The 15,296-nt window shown below is 63.3% G+C and overlaps 3 protein-coding genes across 3 annotated transcripts; all 3 read right to left on the bottom strand.

Moving 5' to 3' along the window:
- Positions 1–707: 707 nt before the first annotated feature.
- On the bottom strand, positions 708–2,284 carry RNF225 (ring finger protein 225). The gene is made up of 2 exons (XM_074854259.1): positions 1,881–2,284; positions 708–1,543 (listed from the first exon to the last, which is right to left on the bottom strand). The coding sequence occupies exons 1-2, from the start codon at positions 1,913–1,915 to the stop codon at positions 904–906; spliced, it is 675 nt and encodes a 224-aa protein (XP_074710360.1). The 5' UTR covers positions 1,916–2,284; the 3' UTR covers positions 708–903.
- Positions 2,285–2,425: 141 nt separating this feature from the next.
- RPS5 (ribosomal protein S5) lies at positions 2,426–7,203 on the bottom strand. The gene is made up of 6 exons (XM_074854260.1): positions 7,062–7,203; positions 4,683–4,788; positions 4,393–4,602; positions 2,882–3,010; positions 2,662–2,760; positions 2,426–2,544 (listed from the first exon to the last, which is right to left on the bottom strand). The coding sequence occupies exons 2-6, from the start codon at positions 4,785–4,787 to the stop codon at positions 2,476–2,478; spliced, it is 612 nt and encodes a 203-aa protein (XP_074710361.1). The 5' UTR covers position 4,788; positions 7,062–7,203; the 3' UTR covers positions 2,426–2,475.
- A 1,574-nt stretch (positions 7,204–8,777) lies between these two features.
- LOC141936968 (HLA class II histocompatibility antigen, DM beta chain) lies at positions 8,778–14,262 on the bottom strand. Its single transcript, XM_074854408.1, has 6 exons — positions 14,147–14,262; positions 12,419–12,700; positions 9,377–9,667; positions 9,169–9,288; positions 9,030–9,065; positions 8,778–8,939 (listed from the first exon to the last, which is right to left on the bottom strand). Exons 1-6 carry the CDS (start codon positions 14,187–14,189, stop codon positions 8,929–8,931), a joined length of 783 nt encoding a protein of 260 aa, XP_074710509.1. The 5' UTR covers positions 14,190–14,262; the 3' UTR covers positions 8,778–8,928.
- Positions 14,263–15,296: the final 1,034 nt, after the last annotated feature.

Genomic DNA, 15,296 nt, shown 5'->3' with positions numbered 1-15,296 from the left:
CTCCGGCCACCGGACTCGGGTCCCTCCCCAGAGCAGGGGTACCCCGGTACAGCCAGAGAGCTGCTGCCAGCTCACAGTCGTCCCACGGTGGTTGTTTTGGAGCGTCAACACCAAGGAAAAGATCCGGCTGTTGCTGGGTCCAACTGTTCCTGGGTCTGATTGGTCCTGGGACCAACTGCTCTGGGATTGAGTCTGTCCAGCACCGGGTACAACCACCCCAGTTGCTTCAGGGTGGGGGTGTTCACAGCCACACGCACCAGCACAACCCACATGTCCTTGCTTTGACATTACACACACCCTCCCCCCCAAAAAACAACCAAACAGGGTGGGGGGGTTACTGCCCCCCCTCCCAGTTGACTGTAGTCCCACGTCCAACCCCCCCCACACCCCCCCCAAAACACACACCAGCACCAAACACCGTCCCCACCCTGTGCCACCGGTACCAGGGACGGCGCTGATAGAGGCGGGGGCTGTGCCAGGCACCGTGGGAGAGTGCAAAGAGCTGGGGAGGGGGGGGCACAAAATTAGACCCCTAATCACCCCCTGAACCCCCCTATACAGGGAGCCCCATTCCTGTCCCTCTGCTGGACCAAAATTGGTGATTTACAGCCCAAAAATTTAGGCCTGACTGAGGGAGGGGCAAGTTAGGGGGGTGGGCGGGGGGGACTTGCCCTTGGGATCAGGGTTGGAAAACAACCAGGACACAGTCGGCATCCAGGAAGATGTTTAATACATGGGAAACGGGGGTGGCCCCCCCCCCAAAATCTTGACCACGAGTGGGGTTCCCTCCCCCTCGCCCCCCCCCCCAGAGTTATGAGGGCACAATCTCAGCCCATGGGGGTGGTCCACGGGCCAGCAAGACAACGTGGGGGTTCACAATGTGGAAAAGGGGGGGGGGGTGTCTTAAAAGGGGGGCCAGCTCTGCGCCCCCCAGGTGGTGTTTGGCAGTGGCCCCCCCTCCTCATAGGCCGCAGGCTGGATGAAGAAGAGGAAGACTCCGCAGAAGGCCAAGCCCCCTCCCACCATCAAGGCCAAGGTCAAGGCCAACGCTCGGCCCAGAACGCAGCGGCCCGAGAGCTGGGGCTGAGGCTGGTTTTGGGGAGGGGGGGGGTCAGGTCGCCCCAATTCCAGGCTGAGGGTGACGGTGGGGAGCTGGTCGGGGGTTTTGGGGTGTGGGGGGGGGACGTAGAGCAACCCCTTGGGGCGGTTGAAGCGGATGGAGGCGGCGGCGGGGCCGGGGGGGAGGAGAGCCAGGAGATCAGGGGGGGTGGGTAAAGCTGGGGGGCCACGGCGGGGGGGCAGGGCCGTGGGGCGGCGGCAAATGGGGCAGAGCAAAGTGGGGGGGTCGGCAGCGGGGGCCCCCACAGTCACCCTGGCCAAGCATTCGAGGCAGAAGATGTGACCGCACCCCAAAACTTTGGGCACTTTGAAGAGCCGATCGTAAGGGGCGAAGCAGATGACGCAATCCAAAGGGGGGGGCCCCCCGCTATCCAAAGGGGGGCCCCCCCCGGTGTCCCCCGTGTCCCCCACCACGGCGGTGGCCCTGGCAGGCAGAAAGAAACAGTGTTTACCCAACCCACGGCGTGGGGGACGCTGCATTTAGGGGGTACCCCGAGCCAAATCACACCCCTCCAACCCACCTTACCCCCCCCACTTGACCATAAGCCCCCCCCCCAGAAAAACCAACCCCCCCTAAAGAAACAAAACCCTCCCAAAAAATAATTTGGGGGGCAGTCTAAACTTCAAGGTGAAAGTACCAGCGCTCACACCCACTCCCCACTCAGCCAGTGCCCCCCTCCTCACCCCAAAACCTGCTTCCCCCCCCACAAATTGGGGAGGGGGGTGCGACAAGCTCAGCCCCCCCCCGCCTTTCCCCTCACCTGCACCCCAAAATGGCAGGTCCCGGCGGTGCCATGCGGCTCCGGGCGCAGCCGGGATCGAGGAGGACGTTGGCTACGGTCACACCCACTGGGTGCCCTGCCCACGGAAGCTTGGAGGGGGTGGGGGGGTGGAAAAAACACCCAACTGCCCCCCCCCGCCATGTTTGAGGAGCACCCCCAAACCCCACACAGGCCTCGGTGGGGGTCGTGGGCTGGTTCCCAGAGCAGATCCTGCTCCCCCCACCACGGATCCAGAGCTGGATCCGTCTCAGCTTTATTTATTTGGATCATTTCTTCCGCCTTCCCCCCCCCACCGACATGGAAAAACTTGGGGCGGGGGGGGAGGACACACACAACCACAACCACAGGGGAGCACCCCAACTTTTCCCAGGGGTGGGGGAGAAATAAGACAGGTCTGGGGGTGTGGCGGGGGGGACAAGCAGGACATGGGGTAGGGGTGCAGCTCCATCAGGGATCCCCACGCCAAAAAGCAGCCCAAGTGTCCCCCCCCCCAGCCCCCCAGCACAAAGAGGAGCGAGGGGGGGGACAGAGAAGAAGTGAATTTTATTTTTGGGGGGGTGACAACGGTGGCTTTTTAACGGTTGGACTTGGCCACACGTTCCAGCTCGTCCTTCTTCTTGATGGCGTAGGAGTTGGAAGAGCCCTGGGGAGGAGGGAAGGGGGGGGGTGAGATGGGTGTAAATTAATTTGGGGGGGGGGGGGGGGGGGTGTTGTGTGTCCCCAGCTTTTGAGAGGTGACAGTTCTACCCCCCCTTCTTACCTTGGCAGCGTTGATGAGTTCGTCGGCCAAGCACTCAGCGATGGTTTTGATGTTCCGGAAAGCGGCTTCGCGAGCGCCGGTGCACAACAGCCAAATGGCCTGGGAAAAAGTGGGGAAAAAAATTAAAAAAAAAAATTAAAAGGGACAGAAAAAGGACATTAGGGATGTGGGAACAAGGGGGTGGCACCCCCCGGGGATTCGGGGTGAAGGAGGGAGGTACCTGGTTGACGCGGCGCAGGGGGGACACGTCCACGGCCTGACGGCGGACGGTGCCGGCGCGGCCGATGCGGGTCGAGTCCTCGCGGGGTCCTGAGTTGATGATGGCGTTAACCAGGACTTGCAGGGGGTTCTGGGGGAGGAGAAGAAAAAAAGGGGGGGGGAAAATCAGGCCTCCCTGTGCTCAAAGACAGCCTAAAAAACCTGCCCAGCACAAAAAAAGACCCAAAACCATCCCCTCTGTGACCTAAAAAACCTCCCCAGTGACCAAAAACAACGCCCTGGTGACCCAAAAAAAAAAAATATCTCCAGCACCCAAAACCACCCCCTTGGTGCCCAAAAATACCTCCCTAGCACCCAAAACCACCCCTTTGGTGCCCAAAAATCTCACCAGCAGCCAAACCCACCCAAATCCATCCCCTTGGTGCTCAAAAAACCCCACCCCAGCACCCAAAACCACCCGCTTGGTGCCCAAAATCATCCCCCTGGTGCCCAAAAAACCTCCCCAGCACCCAAAACCACCCCCTTGCTGCCCAAAAATACCTCCCCGGCACCCAAAACCTCCCCCCTGGTGCCCAAAAACCCCTCCCTAGCACCCAAACCCACCCCTTTGGTGCCCAAAAACCCCTCCCCAGCACCCAAACCCACCCCCTTGCTGCCCAAAAGCCCCTCTCCAACACCCAAAACCACCCCCTTGGTGCCCCAAAACCACCCCCTTGGTGCCCCAAAAAACCTCCACAGCACCCAAAACCACCCCCTTGCTGCCCAAAAATACCTCCCCAGCACCCAAAAATCCTTTCCCTGCACCCAAAACCACCCAAATCCATCTCCCTGATGCTCCAAAACCCCTCCCTAGCACCCAAACCCACCCACCCTTGGTGTCCAAAGCCCTCCCTAGCACCCAAAACCACCCCCTTGGTGCCCCAAAACCACCCCCCTGGTGCCCAAAAAACCTCAACAGCACCCAAAACCACCCCCCTGGCACCCAAAAATCCTTCCCCAGCACCCAAAACCACCCCCTTGGTGCCCAAAAACACCCAAACCCACCCCCCTAGTGCCCAAAAATCCTTCCCCAGCACCCAAAACCACCCTTTGGTGCCCCAAAACACCCAAACCCACCCCCCTGGTGCCCAAAAATCCTTCCCCAGCACCCAAAACCACCCCTTTGGTGCCCCAAAACCACCCCCCTGGTGCCCAAAAAACCTCCACAGCACCCAAACCCACCCCGTTTGTGCCCAAAAACCCCTCCCCAGCACCCAAACCCACCCCGTTTGTGCCCAAAAACCCCTCCCCAGCACCCAAAACCACCCCCTTGGTGCCCCAGAACACCCAAACCCACCCCCTTGGTGCCCAAAAATACCTCCCCAGCACACAAAACCACTCCCTTGGTGCCCCAAAACACCCAAACCCACCCCCCTGGCGCCCAAAAATCCCTCCCCAGCACCCAAACCCACCCCCTTGATGCCCAAAACCCCCTCTCCAACACCCAAACTCCCTCCCCAGCCCCCTCCTGACCTCCCCGGTGAGCAGATGGATGATCTCGAAGGCGTGCTTAACGATGCGCACGGTCATTAATTTCTTGCCGTTGTTGCGGCCGTGCATCATCATGGAATTGGTGAGTCTCTCCACGATGGGACACTGAGCTTTGCGGAAGCGCTTGGCCGCGTAGCGCCCGGCGCTGTGGGGCAGGTACTTGGCGTATTTTTCCTTCACGGCGATATAATCCTGGTGGGGTACAACGTCAGACACCTCCCGTCAGCGGGAGAAATAGGAAACCCCCACCCCCCCCCCCCAAAAAAAAATACCTGGAGGGAAATATCGTTTATTTGCACGTCGTCGGTGCTCCATTTGCCGAAAAGTTTGATGTCGGGAGTCTCGGTGACGGCGGGCGCCGTCTCCCAGTCAGTCATGCTGTGGGGAGAGCGGGGTGGGGGTCAGGAGAGGCATTTGTCCCCCCCAAACCTCAAATTTGGGGGGTTTAGATCAAATCATTTGAATTAAAAAGAAAAAAAATGAAGCGCTTACAGCTCCCAGTGAGGTTAAACACCTTTCCCAGTATAAACTGGGAAGGCTCTGGGTAGCACCCAGACACCCTAAAACCTGCGTGGGGTGTTCAAGCACCCACGGGGGGATGTCTACACAAAAAAGGGGGGTCCCTCAAGCTCCCATCTCCCCCGAATTCCAGTCAGGAAAGACATTTGTCCCCCCCAAGCCCCAAATTCAGGGGGTTTAGATCAAATCATTTGAATTAAAAAGAAAAAAAATGAAGCGCTTACAGCTCCCAGTGAGGTTAAACACCTTTCCCAGTATAAACTGGGAAGGCTCTGGGTAGCACCCAGACACCCTAAAACCTGCGTGGGGTGCTCAAGCACCCACAGGGGGGTGTCTACGCAAAAAAAGGGGGGTCCCTCAAGCTCCCAGAGGGGACAAAGTGGCCCAGGGGTGTCCCCAAGCCCTTGAGGGGGGGGATGTGACAACAGGGCTGTGGATGTGTCCCAGTGGTGCGTTGGTGACTTGAGTTGTCCCCCCTGAATTTGGGTCAGGAGAGACATTTGTCCCCCCCAAACCTCAAATTCGGGGGGTTTAGATCAAATCATTTGAATTAAAAAGAAAAAAAATGAAGCACTTACAGCTCCCAGTGAGGTTAAACACCTTTCCCAGTATAAACTGGGAAGGCTCTGGGTAGCACCCAGACACCCTAAAACCTGCGTGGGGTGTTCAAGCACCCACGGGGGGATGTCTACACAAAAAAGGGGGGTCCCTCAAGCTCCCATCTCCCCCGAATTCCAGTCAGGAAAGACATTTGTCCCTCCCAAGCCCCAAATTCAGGGGGTTTAGATCAAATCATTTGAATTAAAAAGAAAAAAAATGAAGCGCCTACAGCTCCCAGTGAGGTTAAACACCTTTCCCAGTATAAACTGGGAAGGCTCTGGGTAGCACCCAGACACCCTAAAACCTGCGTGGGGTGTTCAAGCACCCACGGGGGGGGTGTCTATGCAAAAAAAGGGGGTGTCCCTCAAGCTCCCAGAGGGGACAAAGTGGCCCAGGGGTGTCCCCCCAGGGCCCTTGAGGGGGGGGATGTGACAACAGGGGTGTCCCCCCAGTTGTGTGTTGGTGACTCCAGTCCCCCCCCAGTCGAGATGGTGCGTGGCAGAGTGTGGAGCGAGGGTGATGCGACTCAAGGTTGTGTGACCCCCGCAACGGGGTGTCCCCGAAAATGAGGGACCCCCAAGAAGGTCTGGTATGGGGGGGGGGGGTGTTACGGTGTACGGGAGGAACAGGGTTGGTGCTGTGACAATCCCACGGTCACGGTGTTACTGGGGAGCACAAAGACTGGCTGTGTGGGGGTGAGGGAAACCCCGACCTCCTGGACACCCCACAGCCCCCCCCCCACAGCCGAGGGACACCCCAAACTCCCTCCAAACCGCCCCCCCACTCCAACAGCCCAGGACGCCTCCACACTCCTCCAAGACACCCCCTTTCCAGCTCATTCCTATGGCAGGAAGCCCCCCCCCCCCCCCCCAAGCCCCTCTACCCCCCAAAAAGGAACAGCCATACCCTTCCCCCTCAAGAGCCCCCCAACTCCCACCTCAGGGTCCCCCCCCCTCAGCCTGAGCCCCCGCAACTCCCACCTCAGGCCCATCCCCACTCCTACCTCAAGGACCCCTCCCAAGGCTGAAGTCCCCCAACTCCCATTGACCTCAGCCCCCCACCTCCCACCTCGGGGCCTCCCCCACAGGCCTGAACCCCCCAATTCCCACCTCGAGGCCTCCCCCACAGGCCTGAACCCCCCCAATTCCCACCTCGAGGCCTCCTCCACAGGCCTGACCCCCCCCCCCCCAATTCCCACCTCGAGGCCTCCCCAACAGACCTCAGCCCCCCAACTCCCACCTCGAGGCCTCCCCCACAGGCCGGAACCCCCCCAATTCCCACCTCGAGGCCTCCCCAACAGACCTCAGGCCCCCAATTCCCACTTCGAGGCCTCTCCCACAGGCCTGAACCCCCCAATTTCCACCTCGGGGCCTCCCCCACAGGCCTGAGCCCTACAACTCCAACTTCGGGGCCCCCTCCACCCACAGGCCTGAGCCCCAAGAACCCTGACAGCCCCCACACACCCCCCACGGCCCCTCCCAAGCCCCAGCCGCCCTCCAGGCCCGCGGAATCCCCGGACGCGCCGCACTCACATGGCGGCACCGGCGGCTCCAGGCAAGAAAAAGGGCCCTGACGGGGTCTCCCGGCCTCTTATCCAGGGGCGGGCGCGGACTTCTACTGCGCATGCGCAAACACCCTGCGCGACCCCGCACTTCCGCCCGTCCGCCCTCACCGCGCCCCTGGCAGTGTCATTTGCGCATGCGCAAGTGGAAGGGCCCGCCCCTACGTGCAGCGCAAGCGCGGAGGGCGCTGGTGAAGCCAGAGCGGCCATGACTGTTAAGGGCGCCTGCCCAAACGCCGCCATGTGAGGGGGCGTAGTTCCCTATAGTGGGGCAGAGACACGCGTGGGGGGGACACGGTGGGGTCAGAGAGTCCCAAGGGGGCACGGGGGGGAGAACGGGCTCTCATGGGTGGACAGGGAAGGGGAGGAGACCCCAGATTGACGAGGCTACCTCCCACTCACCAATCACGGCTCGCAGCGCGCGTGACGTCACCGGGTGCCAGGCAGATCCCGGCCCCGCGAGAGTGCGAGAAACGAAACCGAAAGGGCCGGAGGCGGCAGCGGGGAGGGGGGGGGGGGGGGGGAGGGGAACACACGACCCCCACCTTGTGTCCCCTCAGCCCGGGGACCCCCCACAGCCCCAGACCCCTCCCACGGCCCCGGTCTTGTCCCCCTCTCCTTGGGGACACCCCGGGACCCCGTTGTCCTGCTCCCCCCCGGGGTGGGGGGGGACCCCCGGGCGTCTGGGGCCCCACGGCTCTGCCCCCCCGAGAGGTTTTGGGTGAAAAAGCCAGGAAAGCGGTAAAATAACCCCAGCAAGTGCGGGCACCCCCCCCACGGGGCTTGTGGCAAGTGTCCCTTGAGCCCAGTGTCCCCTGTGCCCAGTGTCCCTCTTGCCCGGTGTCCCTTGTACTCAGTGTCCCCTGTCCCTGGTGTCCCCTGTGCTCAGTGTCCCCTGTCCCTGGTGTCCCCTGTGTCCAGTGTCACTTGTGCCCAGCACTGCCTGTACCTGGTGTCCCTAATGTCCGGTGTCCCTAATGTCCGGTGTCCCTAATGTCCAGTGTCCCTCATGCCCGGTGTCCCCTGTACCTGGTGTCCCTCATGCCCGGTGTCCTTTGTGCCTGATGTCCCCTGTGCCCAGTGTCCCCTGTACCTGGTGTCACTTGTGCCTGGCACTGCCTGTGCCCAGTGTCCCTTGAGCCCAGTGTCCCCTGTGCCCGGTGTCCCTTATGCCCAGTGTCCCTTGTGCCTGATGTCCCCTGTGCTCAGTGTCCCTCTTGCCTGGTGTCCCTTGTACCCGCTGTCCCCTGTGTCCGGTGTCACTTGTGCCCAGCACTGCCTGTACCTGGTGTCCCTAATGTCCAGTGTCCCTCGTGCCTGGTGTCCCTTGTGCCCAGTGTCCCCTGTACCTGGTGTCACTTGTGCCTGGCACTGCCCGTGCCCAGTGTCCCTTGTGCCCAGTGTCCCCTGTACCTGGTGTCCCTCGTGCCCAGTGCCACTTGTGTCCCTTGTGCCTGATGTTCCTCATCCCTGGCACTGCCTGTGCCCAGTGTCCCTCTTGCCTGGTGTCCCTTGTGCCCGGTGTCCCCTGTGCCTGATGTCCCTCATTCCTGACGTCCCTCATTCCTGACGTCCCTCGTTCCCAACGTCCCTCGTTCCCGATGTCCCTCGTGCCCAACCCCGCTGGTGCACACCCCCCCCCCCGCAGCCCTTCCCCTCCGCGGTGTCACTTGTGCCAAACCCCCCGTCACCTCGAGGCCACCCTGGACCATCTTTATTATCAGCACCATGACGACGTTCGTCACCCCCAGGGTGACAGTGACAGCAGCGGCAGGACGGGGAGGGGGAGGACACACGGGGACACCATCTGGGCCGGGAAATCACCGTCCTGGGGGTCCTCAGATGCTGCCTGGAGGGGGGGGGGGGGGGACACACACACACATGGAGTGGCAGAAGGGGTGACACGCCCCTTGGGGACAGGGGCTGGTTGTGCCGTTACCTGCGGGGTAGTTGTTTCCGGGGAGGGGGGTGTAACCTACAAGAGGGTGTAAAAGGGGGTGAGGAGGGTCCGTGTCACCCCTGTGTCCCCCTGTGCCCCCCCCATTGTCCCTGTGTCCCCCCCCCCCGCAGTGGCTCACCCGATGCCGGTGGCCTGGTCCGGTAGCGGTAGACGCCAACGCTGAAGAAACCGAGCCCCAAGGCCATCACCACGGTGGCCATGGCCACCTTCAAGGTCAACCCTGGGGACAAACCGGGACCTGCGGGGACACAGGAGGTGACATCACGACGACCCAGGAAGGTTATGGGGGGGGGGGGGGCGTTGGTGTGTCCCCCCCAACCCCTCACCCCAATCCTCCAGCAGGGGCTGGGCCAAGCTGACGTGTTGCACGGAGCAGGTGAAGGTGTCCCCAGGCCTCGGGGTCACTGTCAAGGTCACCTGCGTCTGGTAGGTCCAGTCACCGCTGGGGATGGCGGAAATTGGGGGGGGGGGGGTGTCCCCGGGCCCCACCACGTCCCCGTTGTGCAGCCAGAGGACGGTGACCTCGGGGGGGTAGAAGCCCCAGACGTGGCAGGTGAGGAGGACGGGCCCCCCCGCGGCGGCCGGGCGGGAGGGGACGATGCGGGCGTGGGGGGGGGCTGGCACGAGGGGAAAAAAAAAAAGGGGGGGGTGTGTCAGTGTTGGGGTGACCCCCCCCCCCCCCACGCTCCTCTGCCGCCGCACCCTGAGGTGTGGTACCGCCCCGTGGGCCCCCCCGTGGTGCTTTGGGAAAGATGGGGGTGTTGGTCCGTGCAACGAGCCCCCGTGAAACATCCCCCCGTGCAACATCCCCCCGTGCAACATCCCCCCGTGAAACATCCCCCCGTGAAACATCCCCCCGTGCAACAACCCCTTGTGCAACAAACCCCCATGAAACATCCCCCTGTGAAACAACCCCTCGTGCAACAACCCCTGTGAAACATCCCCCCGTGCAATGACCCCCCGTGCAACAACCCCTCGTGCAACAACCCCCCATGAAACATCCCCCCGTGCAACGACCCCCTGTGAAACATCCCCCTGTGAAATGTCCCCCTGTGAAACAACCCCTCGTGCAACGACCCCTCGTGCAACAACCCCCGTGAAACATCCCCCCATGCAATGACCCCTCGTGCAACACCCCCCTGTGAAATGTCCCCCTGTGAAAAAAACCCTCGTGCAACAACCCCTCGTGCAACAACCCCCTGTGCAACATCCCCCTGTGAAACAACCCCCCGTGCAACAACCCCTCGTGCAACAACCCCCCGTGCAACATCCCCCTATGAAACAACCCCCCGTGCAACAACCCCCTGTGAAACATCCCCCCGTGCAACATCCCCCCGTGCAACGTCCTCCCATGCAATGACCCCCCCGTGAAACAACCCCCCGTGAAATGTCCCCCCGTGCAACACGCCACACAATGCCCCGTGTGACGTCCCCGTGCGACATGCGCTGCAGCACCCCTGTGCAAAGCCCCGTGCGATGCTCAGTGCCATGTCCCTGTGCAATGTGTGACGCAACGGCCCCGTGCAAAGCCTTGTGCAATGTGCGATGGCCCCATGCAAGGCCCCAAGCAACGTTCCCGTGCAACGTGCAATGCAACACCCCATGCAACATGCCTGCAGCATCCCCGTGCAACGTGCAATGTAACATCCCCGTGCAACGCCGCGTGCAACACCCCGTGCGATATGTGATGCAACGGCCCCGTGCAAAGCCTTGTGCAACGCTCCTGCACCATCCCCGTGCAATGTGTGATGTAATGGCCTCGTGCAAAGCCTCGTGCAACATCCCCGTGCAACATCCTCACGTGTGATGTGATGCAACAGCCCCGTGCAAAGCCCCGTGCAACGTTCCTGCCCCATCCCCGTGCAACGTGCAATGCAACGGCCCCGTGCAAAGCCTCGTGCAACATCCCCGTGCAACATCCTCATGCTCTCTGTGATGCAAAAGCCCCATGCAATGCCTCGTGCAACACTTCTGCCCCATCCCTGTGCAACGTGCAATGCAACGGCCCCATGCAAAGCCCCGTGCAACGCTCCTGCCCCATCCCCGTGTGATATGTGATGCAACGGCCCCGTGCAACACCCCATGCAACATCCCTGTGCAACATCCTCACGCGATACATGATGCAACAGCCTCGTGCAAAGCCTCGTGCAACGCTCCTGCCCCATCCCCGTGCGATATGTGACACAACAGCCCCGTGCAAAGCCCCGTGGAACATCGCTGTGCAACATCCTCATGCGTGATGTGATGCAACAGCCCCGTGCAAAGCCCCGTGCAACGCTCCTGCCCCATCCCCGTGTGATATATGATGCAACAGCCCCGTGCAACACCCCATGCAACATCCCCGTGCAACATCCTCACGCTCTCTGTGATGCAACAGCCCCGTGCAAAGCTCCTGCCCCATCCCCGTGCAACGTGCAATGCAACAGCCCCGTGCAAAGCCCCGTGCAACGCTCCTACCCCATCCCTGTGCGATATGTGATGCAACAGCCCCGTGCAAATCCTTGTGCAACGCTCCTGCCCCATCCCCATGCAACGTGCAATGCAACAGCCCCGTGCAAATCCTCGTGCAACGCTCCTGCCCCATCCCCGTGCAACGTGCAATGCAACAGCCCCGTGCAAAGCCCCGTGCAACGCTCCTACCCCATCCCTGTGCGATATGTGATGCAACAGCCCCGTGCAAATCCTTGTGCAACGCTCCTGCCCCATCCCCATGCAACGTGCAATGCAACAGCCCCGTGCAAATCCTCGTGCAACGCTCCTGCCCCATCCCCGTGCAACGTGCAATGCAACAGCCCCGTGCAAAGCCCCGTGCAACGCTCCTACCCCATCCCTGTGCGATATGTGATGCAACAGCCCCGTGCAAAGCCCCGTGCAACGCTCCTACCCCATCCCTGTGCGATATGTGATGCAACAGCCCCGTGCAAATCCTTGTGCAACGCTCCTGCCCCATCCCCATGCAACGTGCAATGCAACAGCCCCGTGCAAATCCTCGTGCAACGCTCCTGCCCCATCCCCGTGCAACGTGCAATGCAACAGCCCCGTGCAAATCCTCGTGCAACGCTCCTGCCCCATCCCCGTGCAACGTGCAACGCAACAGTCCCGTGCAAAGCCTTGTGCAACGCTCCTGCCCCATCCCCGTGCAACGTGCAATGCAACAGTCCCGTGCAAATCCTCGTGCAATGCTCCTGCCCCATCCCCGTGCGATATGTGACTCAACGGCCCCACGCAACGCTCAACCCAACATCCCCCCCACCCCCCGCCTCCCCGTGCAACCACCCCCCCGTGCAACACCCCCCCGTGCAACCACCCCCCCGTGCAACACCCCCCCGTGCAACCACCCCCCCGTGCAAGGCACCGCGGGGTCTCACTCCGCCTCAGCGCCGCGGCCGCCCAGACGCGGGGGGTCAGATCGCGGCAGAGGCGGCGTCGGGCTTCGGCGCGTTGGGTCCAGGCGCTGCCGTTGTTGAGGCCGGTGGCCACCGCCGCGGCCACTTGGGCCAGCAGCCCCCGGTCGCAGGGGACGAAGCGGCGGCCGGGGGGGTCGTAGCAAACCAGCGGGTTCTTGTTGAAGAGGATGGTGAAGTCGAAGGCCAGCGCCGAGCCATTGGCCGCCAGCGGGCACCAGCTGGCCACGTGCACCAGGAAGGCGCCTGCGGGGGGGCGGGGGGGGACACACACACACACGGGGGGGTCTGTCCAGCCCTGCACCCCCATTTGTGGCCGTCTGGGCACCCCCAGCCCCCCCCATCTTCCTGCTGTCCCCCCCCCCCCCGCCGTGTTCTCCTCATGCTTGACCCCAACTTGAGTCAAAATCCAAAAGTGTCTCGGGGTCCCCATGGGGTCACCCCAACAGTGGGGCTGAGCCCCCCCAAATTGTCCCCACAGCATCACTCCCAGCCATGAGGTGAGGCCCCCCCAAAACCATTCCCGGGGTCCCAAAGGGCAGAGCCCCCCCAAATCATTCCTGGGGTCCCACAGGGCTGAGCCCCCCCAAACCATCCCCAGGGTCCCGCAGGGCTGAGCCCCCCCAAACTGCCCGTGGGGTCCCACAGGGCAGAGCCCCCCCAGACTGTCCCCAACGTTCTGCAGGACTGAGCCCCCCCAAACCATCCCCGGGGTCCCACAGGGCTGAGCCCCCCCAAACCACCCCCGGGGTCCCACAGGGCTGAGCCCCCCCAAACCACCCCTGGGGTCCCACAGGGCAGAGCCCCCCCAGACTGTCCCCAACGTTCTGCAGGACTGAGCCCCCCCAAACCATCCCCGGGGTCCCACAGAGTTGAGCCCCCCCAAACCATCCCCGGGGTCCCACACGGCTGAGCCCCCCCAAACCATCCCCGGGGTCCCACAGGGCTGAGCCCCCCCAAACTGCCCTTGGGGTCCCACAGGGCAGAGCCCCCCCAGACTGTCCCCAACGTTCTGCAGGACTGAGCCCCCCCCAAACCATCCCCGGGGTCCCACAGGGCTGAGCCCCCCCAAACCACCCCCGGGGTCCCACAGGGCTGAGCCCCCCCAAACCACCCCTGGGGTACCGCAGGGCTGAGCCCCCCCAAACCACCCCTGGGGTCCCACAGGGCAGAGCCCCCCCAGACTGTCCCCAACGTTCTGCAGGACTGAGCCCCCCCAAACCATCCCCGGGGTCCCACAGAGTTGAGCCCCCCCAAACCATCCCCGGGGTCCCACACGGCTGAGCCCCCCCAAACCATCCCCGGGGTCCCACAGGGCTGAGCCCCCCCAAACTGCCCTTGGGGTCCCACAGGGCAGAGCCCCCCCAGACTGTCCCCAACGTTCTGCAGGACTGAGCCCCCCCCAAACCATCCCCGGGGTCCCACAGATTTGAGCCCCCCCAAACCACCCCCGGGGTCCCACAGAGCTGAGCCCCCCCAAACCACCCCCGGGGTCCCGCAGGATTGAGCCCCCCCAAACCACCGCTGCGCTCCCCCAGGATTAAGCCCCCCCCCCCATCCCTGGGGTCCTGCAGGACTGAGCCCCCCCAACCCCACCCTCGGGCTCCCACAGGGTGAAAACCCCCCCAACTCCCCCCCAGGGTCCCCAATCTCCCCCCCCCGACCCCCCCCTCCATCATCCGCGGCCCCCACCTGCCCCCGGAGCCCCCAGGGCCAGACCCAGCAGCACCAACATGGTGGGGTGGGGCTGGGGGTGTCCAGCCGCGCTCTGTCCCTTGTGTCTGTGTGTGTCCCCCCCCCCCACAACCACCCGCCTGCACCCCACACCCCACTCGGGGCGGGGGGGGGACACACACACACATCGGGCACCCAATGGGCTCCGGCAACCAGACGGGCGTCACCGGTTGCCGGAGCAGGAGGCCCCGGTGGCCGCCACCAACGGGACATAGCGGCGGTGGCCGATGTCACCTCGGTTTGTCCCCACACACCCCCCCCTTTCCCCCCCCCCCAACTGGTCCAGGCTGGGGGTACCCCAGTGGTCCATATCCCCCCCCCCCAACACCGTAGCGTTAACCACTCCCCCCTCCCAGTAACCCTTCTGTGTCCAAACTGGGAGCACTGGGAGCTCCGCCCCCCCCTCCCACGCCCCGGTGTGAGGGTCACCACGGGCGAAGCCGCTCAGGGTTGGGGACAACAAAGGTCTTGATTGGGGGGGGGACGGACACCCCCAAATACCGCCCCCCCCCCCCAGGCAGGGATGGGACCTGAAGAGGACGGGGAAGTCGAAGGCCAGCGCCGAGCCGTTGGCGGGGGGGGGGGGGTCACACACACGTGGGGGGACGTGGCACCTCTGGGGGTGTCTGTCTGTCCCTGCACCCCCATTTGTGGCCGTCTGCCCCCCCCCCTCAGCCCCCTCCATCTTCTTGCTGTCCCCCCTCCTTGACTCAAACCCCAAAAGTGTCTCAGGGTTCCCACGGGGTCACCCCAACAGCGGGGCTGAGCCCCTCCAAATTATCCCCACGGGGTCACCCCAACGGTGGGGCTGAGCCCCCCCAAACTGTCCCCACGGGGTCACCCCAACAGCGGGGCTGAGCCCCCCCGAATTGTCCCCACGGGGTCACCCCAACGGCGGGGCTGAGCCCCCCCAAATTATCCCCACAGGGTCACCCCAACAGTGCGGCTGAGCCCCCCCAAACTGTCCCCACGGCGTCACCAGAAACCTTGAGGTGAGCCCCCCCCCAAAACTGAGCCCCCCCAAACCATCCCCAGGGTCCCACAGGCCTGAACGCCCCCCCCAAACCATCCTCACGGGGTCACCAGAAGCCACGAGCCCCCCCCCCCC

Source organism: Strix uralensis, chromosome 35 (assembly GCF_047716275.1).
Source record: "Strix uralensis isolate ZFMK-TIS-50842 chromosome 35, bStrUra1, whole genome shotgun sequence".
Taxonomy (NCBI): domain Eukaryota; kingdom Metazoa; phylum Chordata; class Aves; order Strigiformes; family Strigidae; genus Strix; species Strix uralensis.
The sequence above is the reverse complement of the archived record's forward strand: the minus strand, read 5'-3'. Positions and strand labels throughout refer to the sequence as shown.

What these genes read in the sequence shown, in the direction of transcription:
- RNF225 (XM_074854259.1), bottom strand. Translation starts at nt 1,915, where the DNA reads ATGGCACCGCCGGGACCTGCCATTTTGGGGTGCAG. An exon ending in CCTGCCATTTTGGGGTGCAG is followed by an intron (nt 1,544 to 1,880) that starts GTGAGGGGAAAG and finishes TCTGCCTGCCAG; the next exon opens with GGCCACCGCCGTGGTGGGGG.
- RPS5 (XM_074854260.1), bottom strand. Translation starts at nt 4,787, where the DNA reads ATGACTGACTGGGAGACGGCGCCCGCCGTCACCGAGACTCCCGACATC. An exon ending in TAAACGATATTTCCCTCCAG is followed by an intron (nt 4,603 to 4,682) that starts GTATTTTTTTTT and finishes GTACCCCACCAG; the next exon opens with GATTATATCGCCGTGAAGGA. An exon ending in AACTCATCAACGCTGCCAAG is followed by an intron (nt 2,545 to 2,661) that starts GTAAGAAGGGGG and finishes CCTCCTCCCCAG; the next exon opens with GGCTCTTCCAACTCCTACGC.
- LOC141936968 (XM_074854408.1), bottom strand. Translation starts at nt 14,189, where the DNA reads ATGTTGGTGCTGCTGGGTCTGGCCCTGGGGGCTCCGGGGGCAG. An exon ending in CCTGGGGGCTCCGGGGGCAG is followed by an intron (nt 12,701 to 14,146) that starts GTGGGGGCCGCG and finishes GCCCCCCCGCAG; the next exon opens with GCGCCTTCCTGGTGCACGTG. An exon ending in GGCCGCGGCGCTGAGGCGGA is followed by an intron (nt 9,668 to 12,418) that starts GTGAGACCCCGC and finishes CCCTCGTGCCAG; the next exon opens with CCCCCCCCCACGCCCGCATC.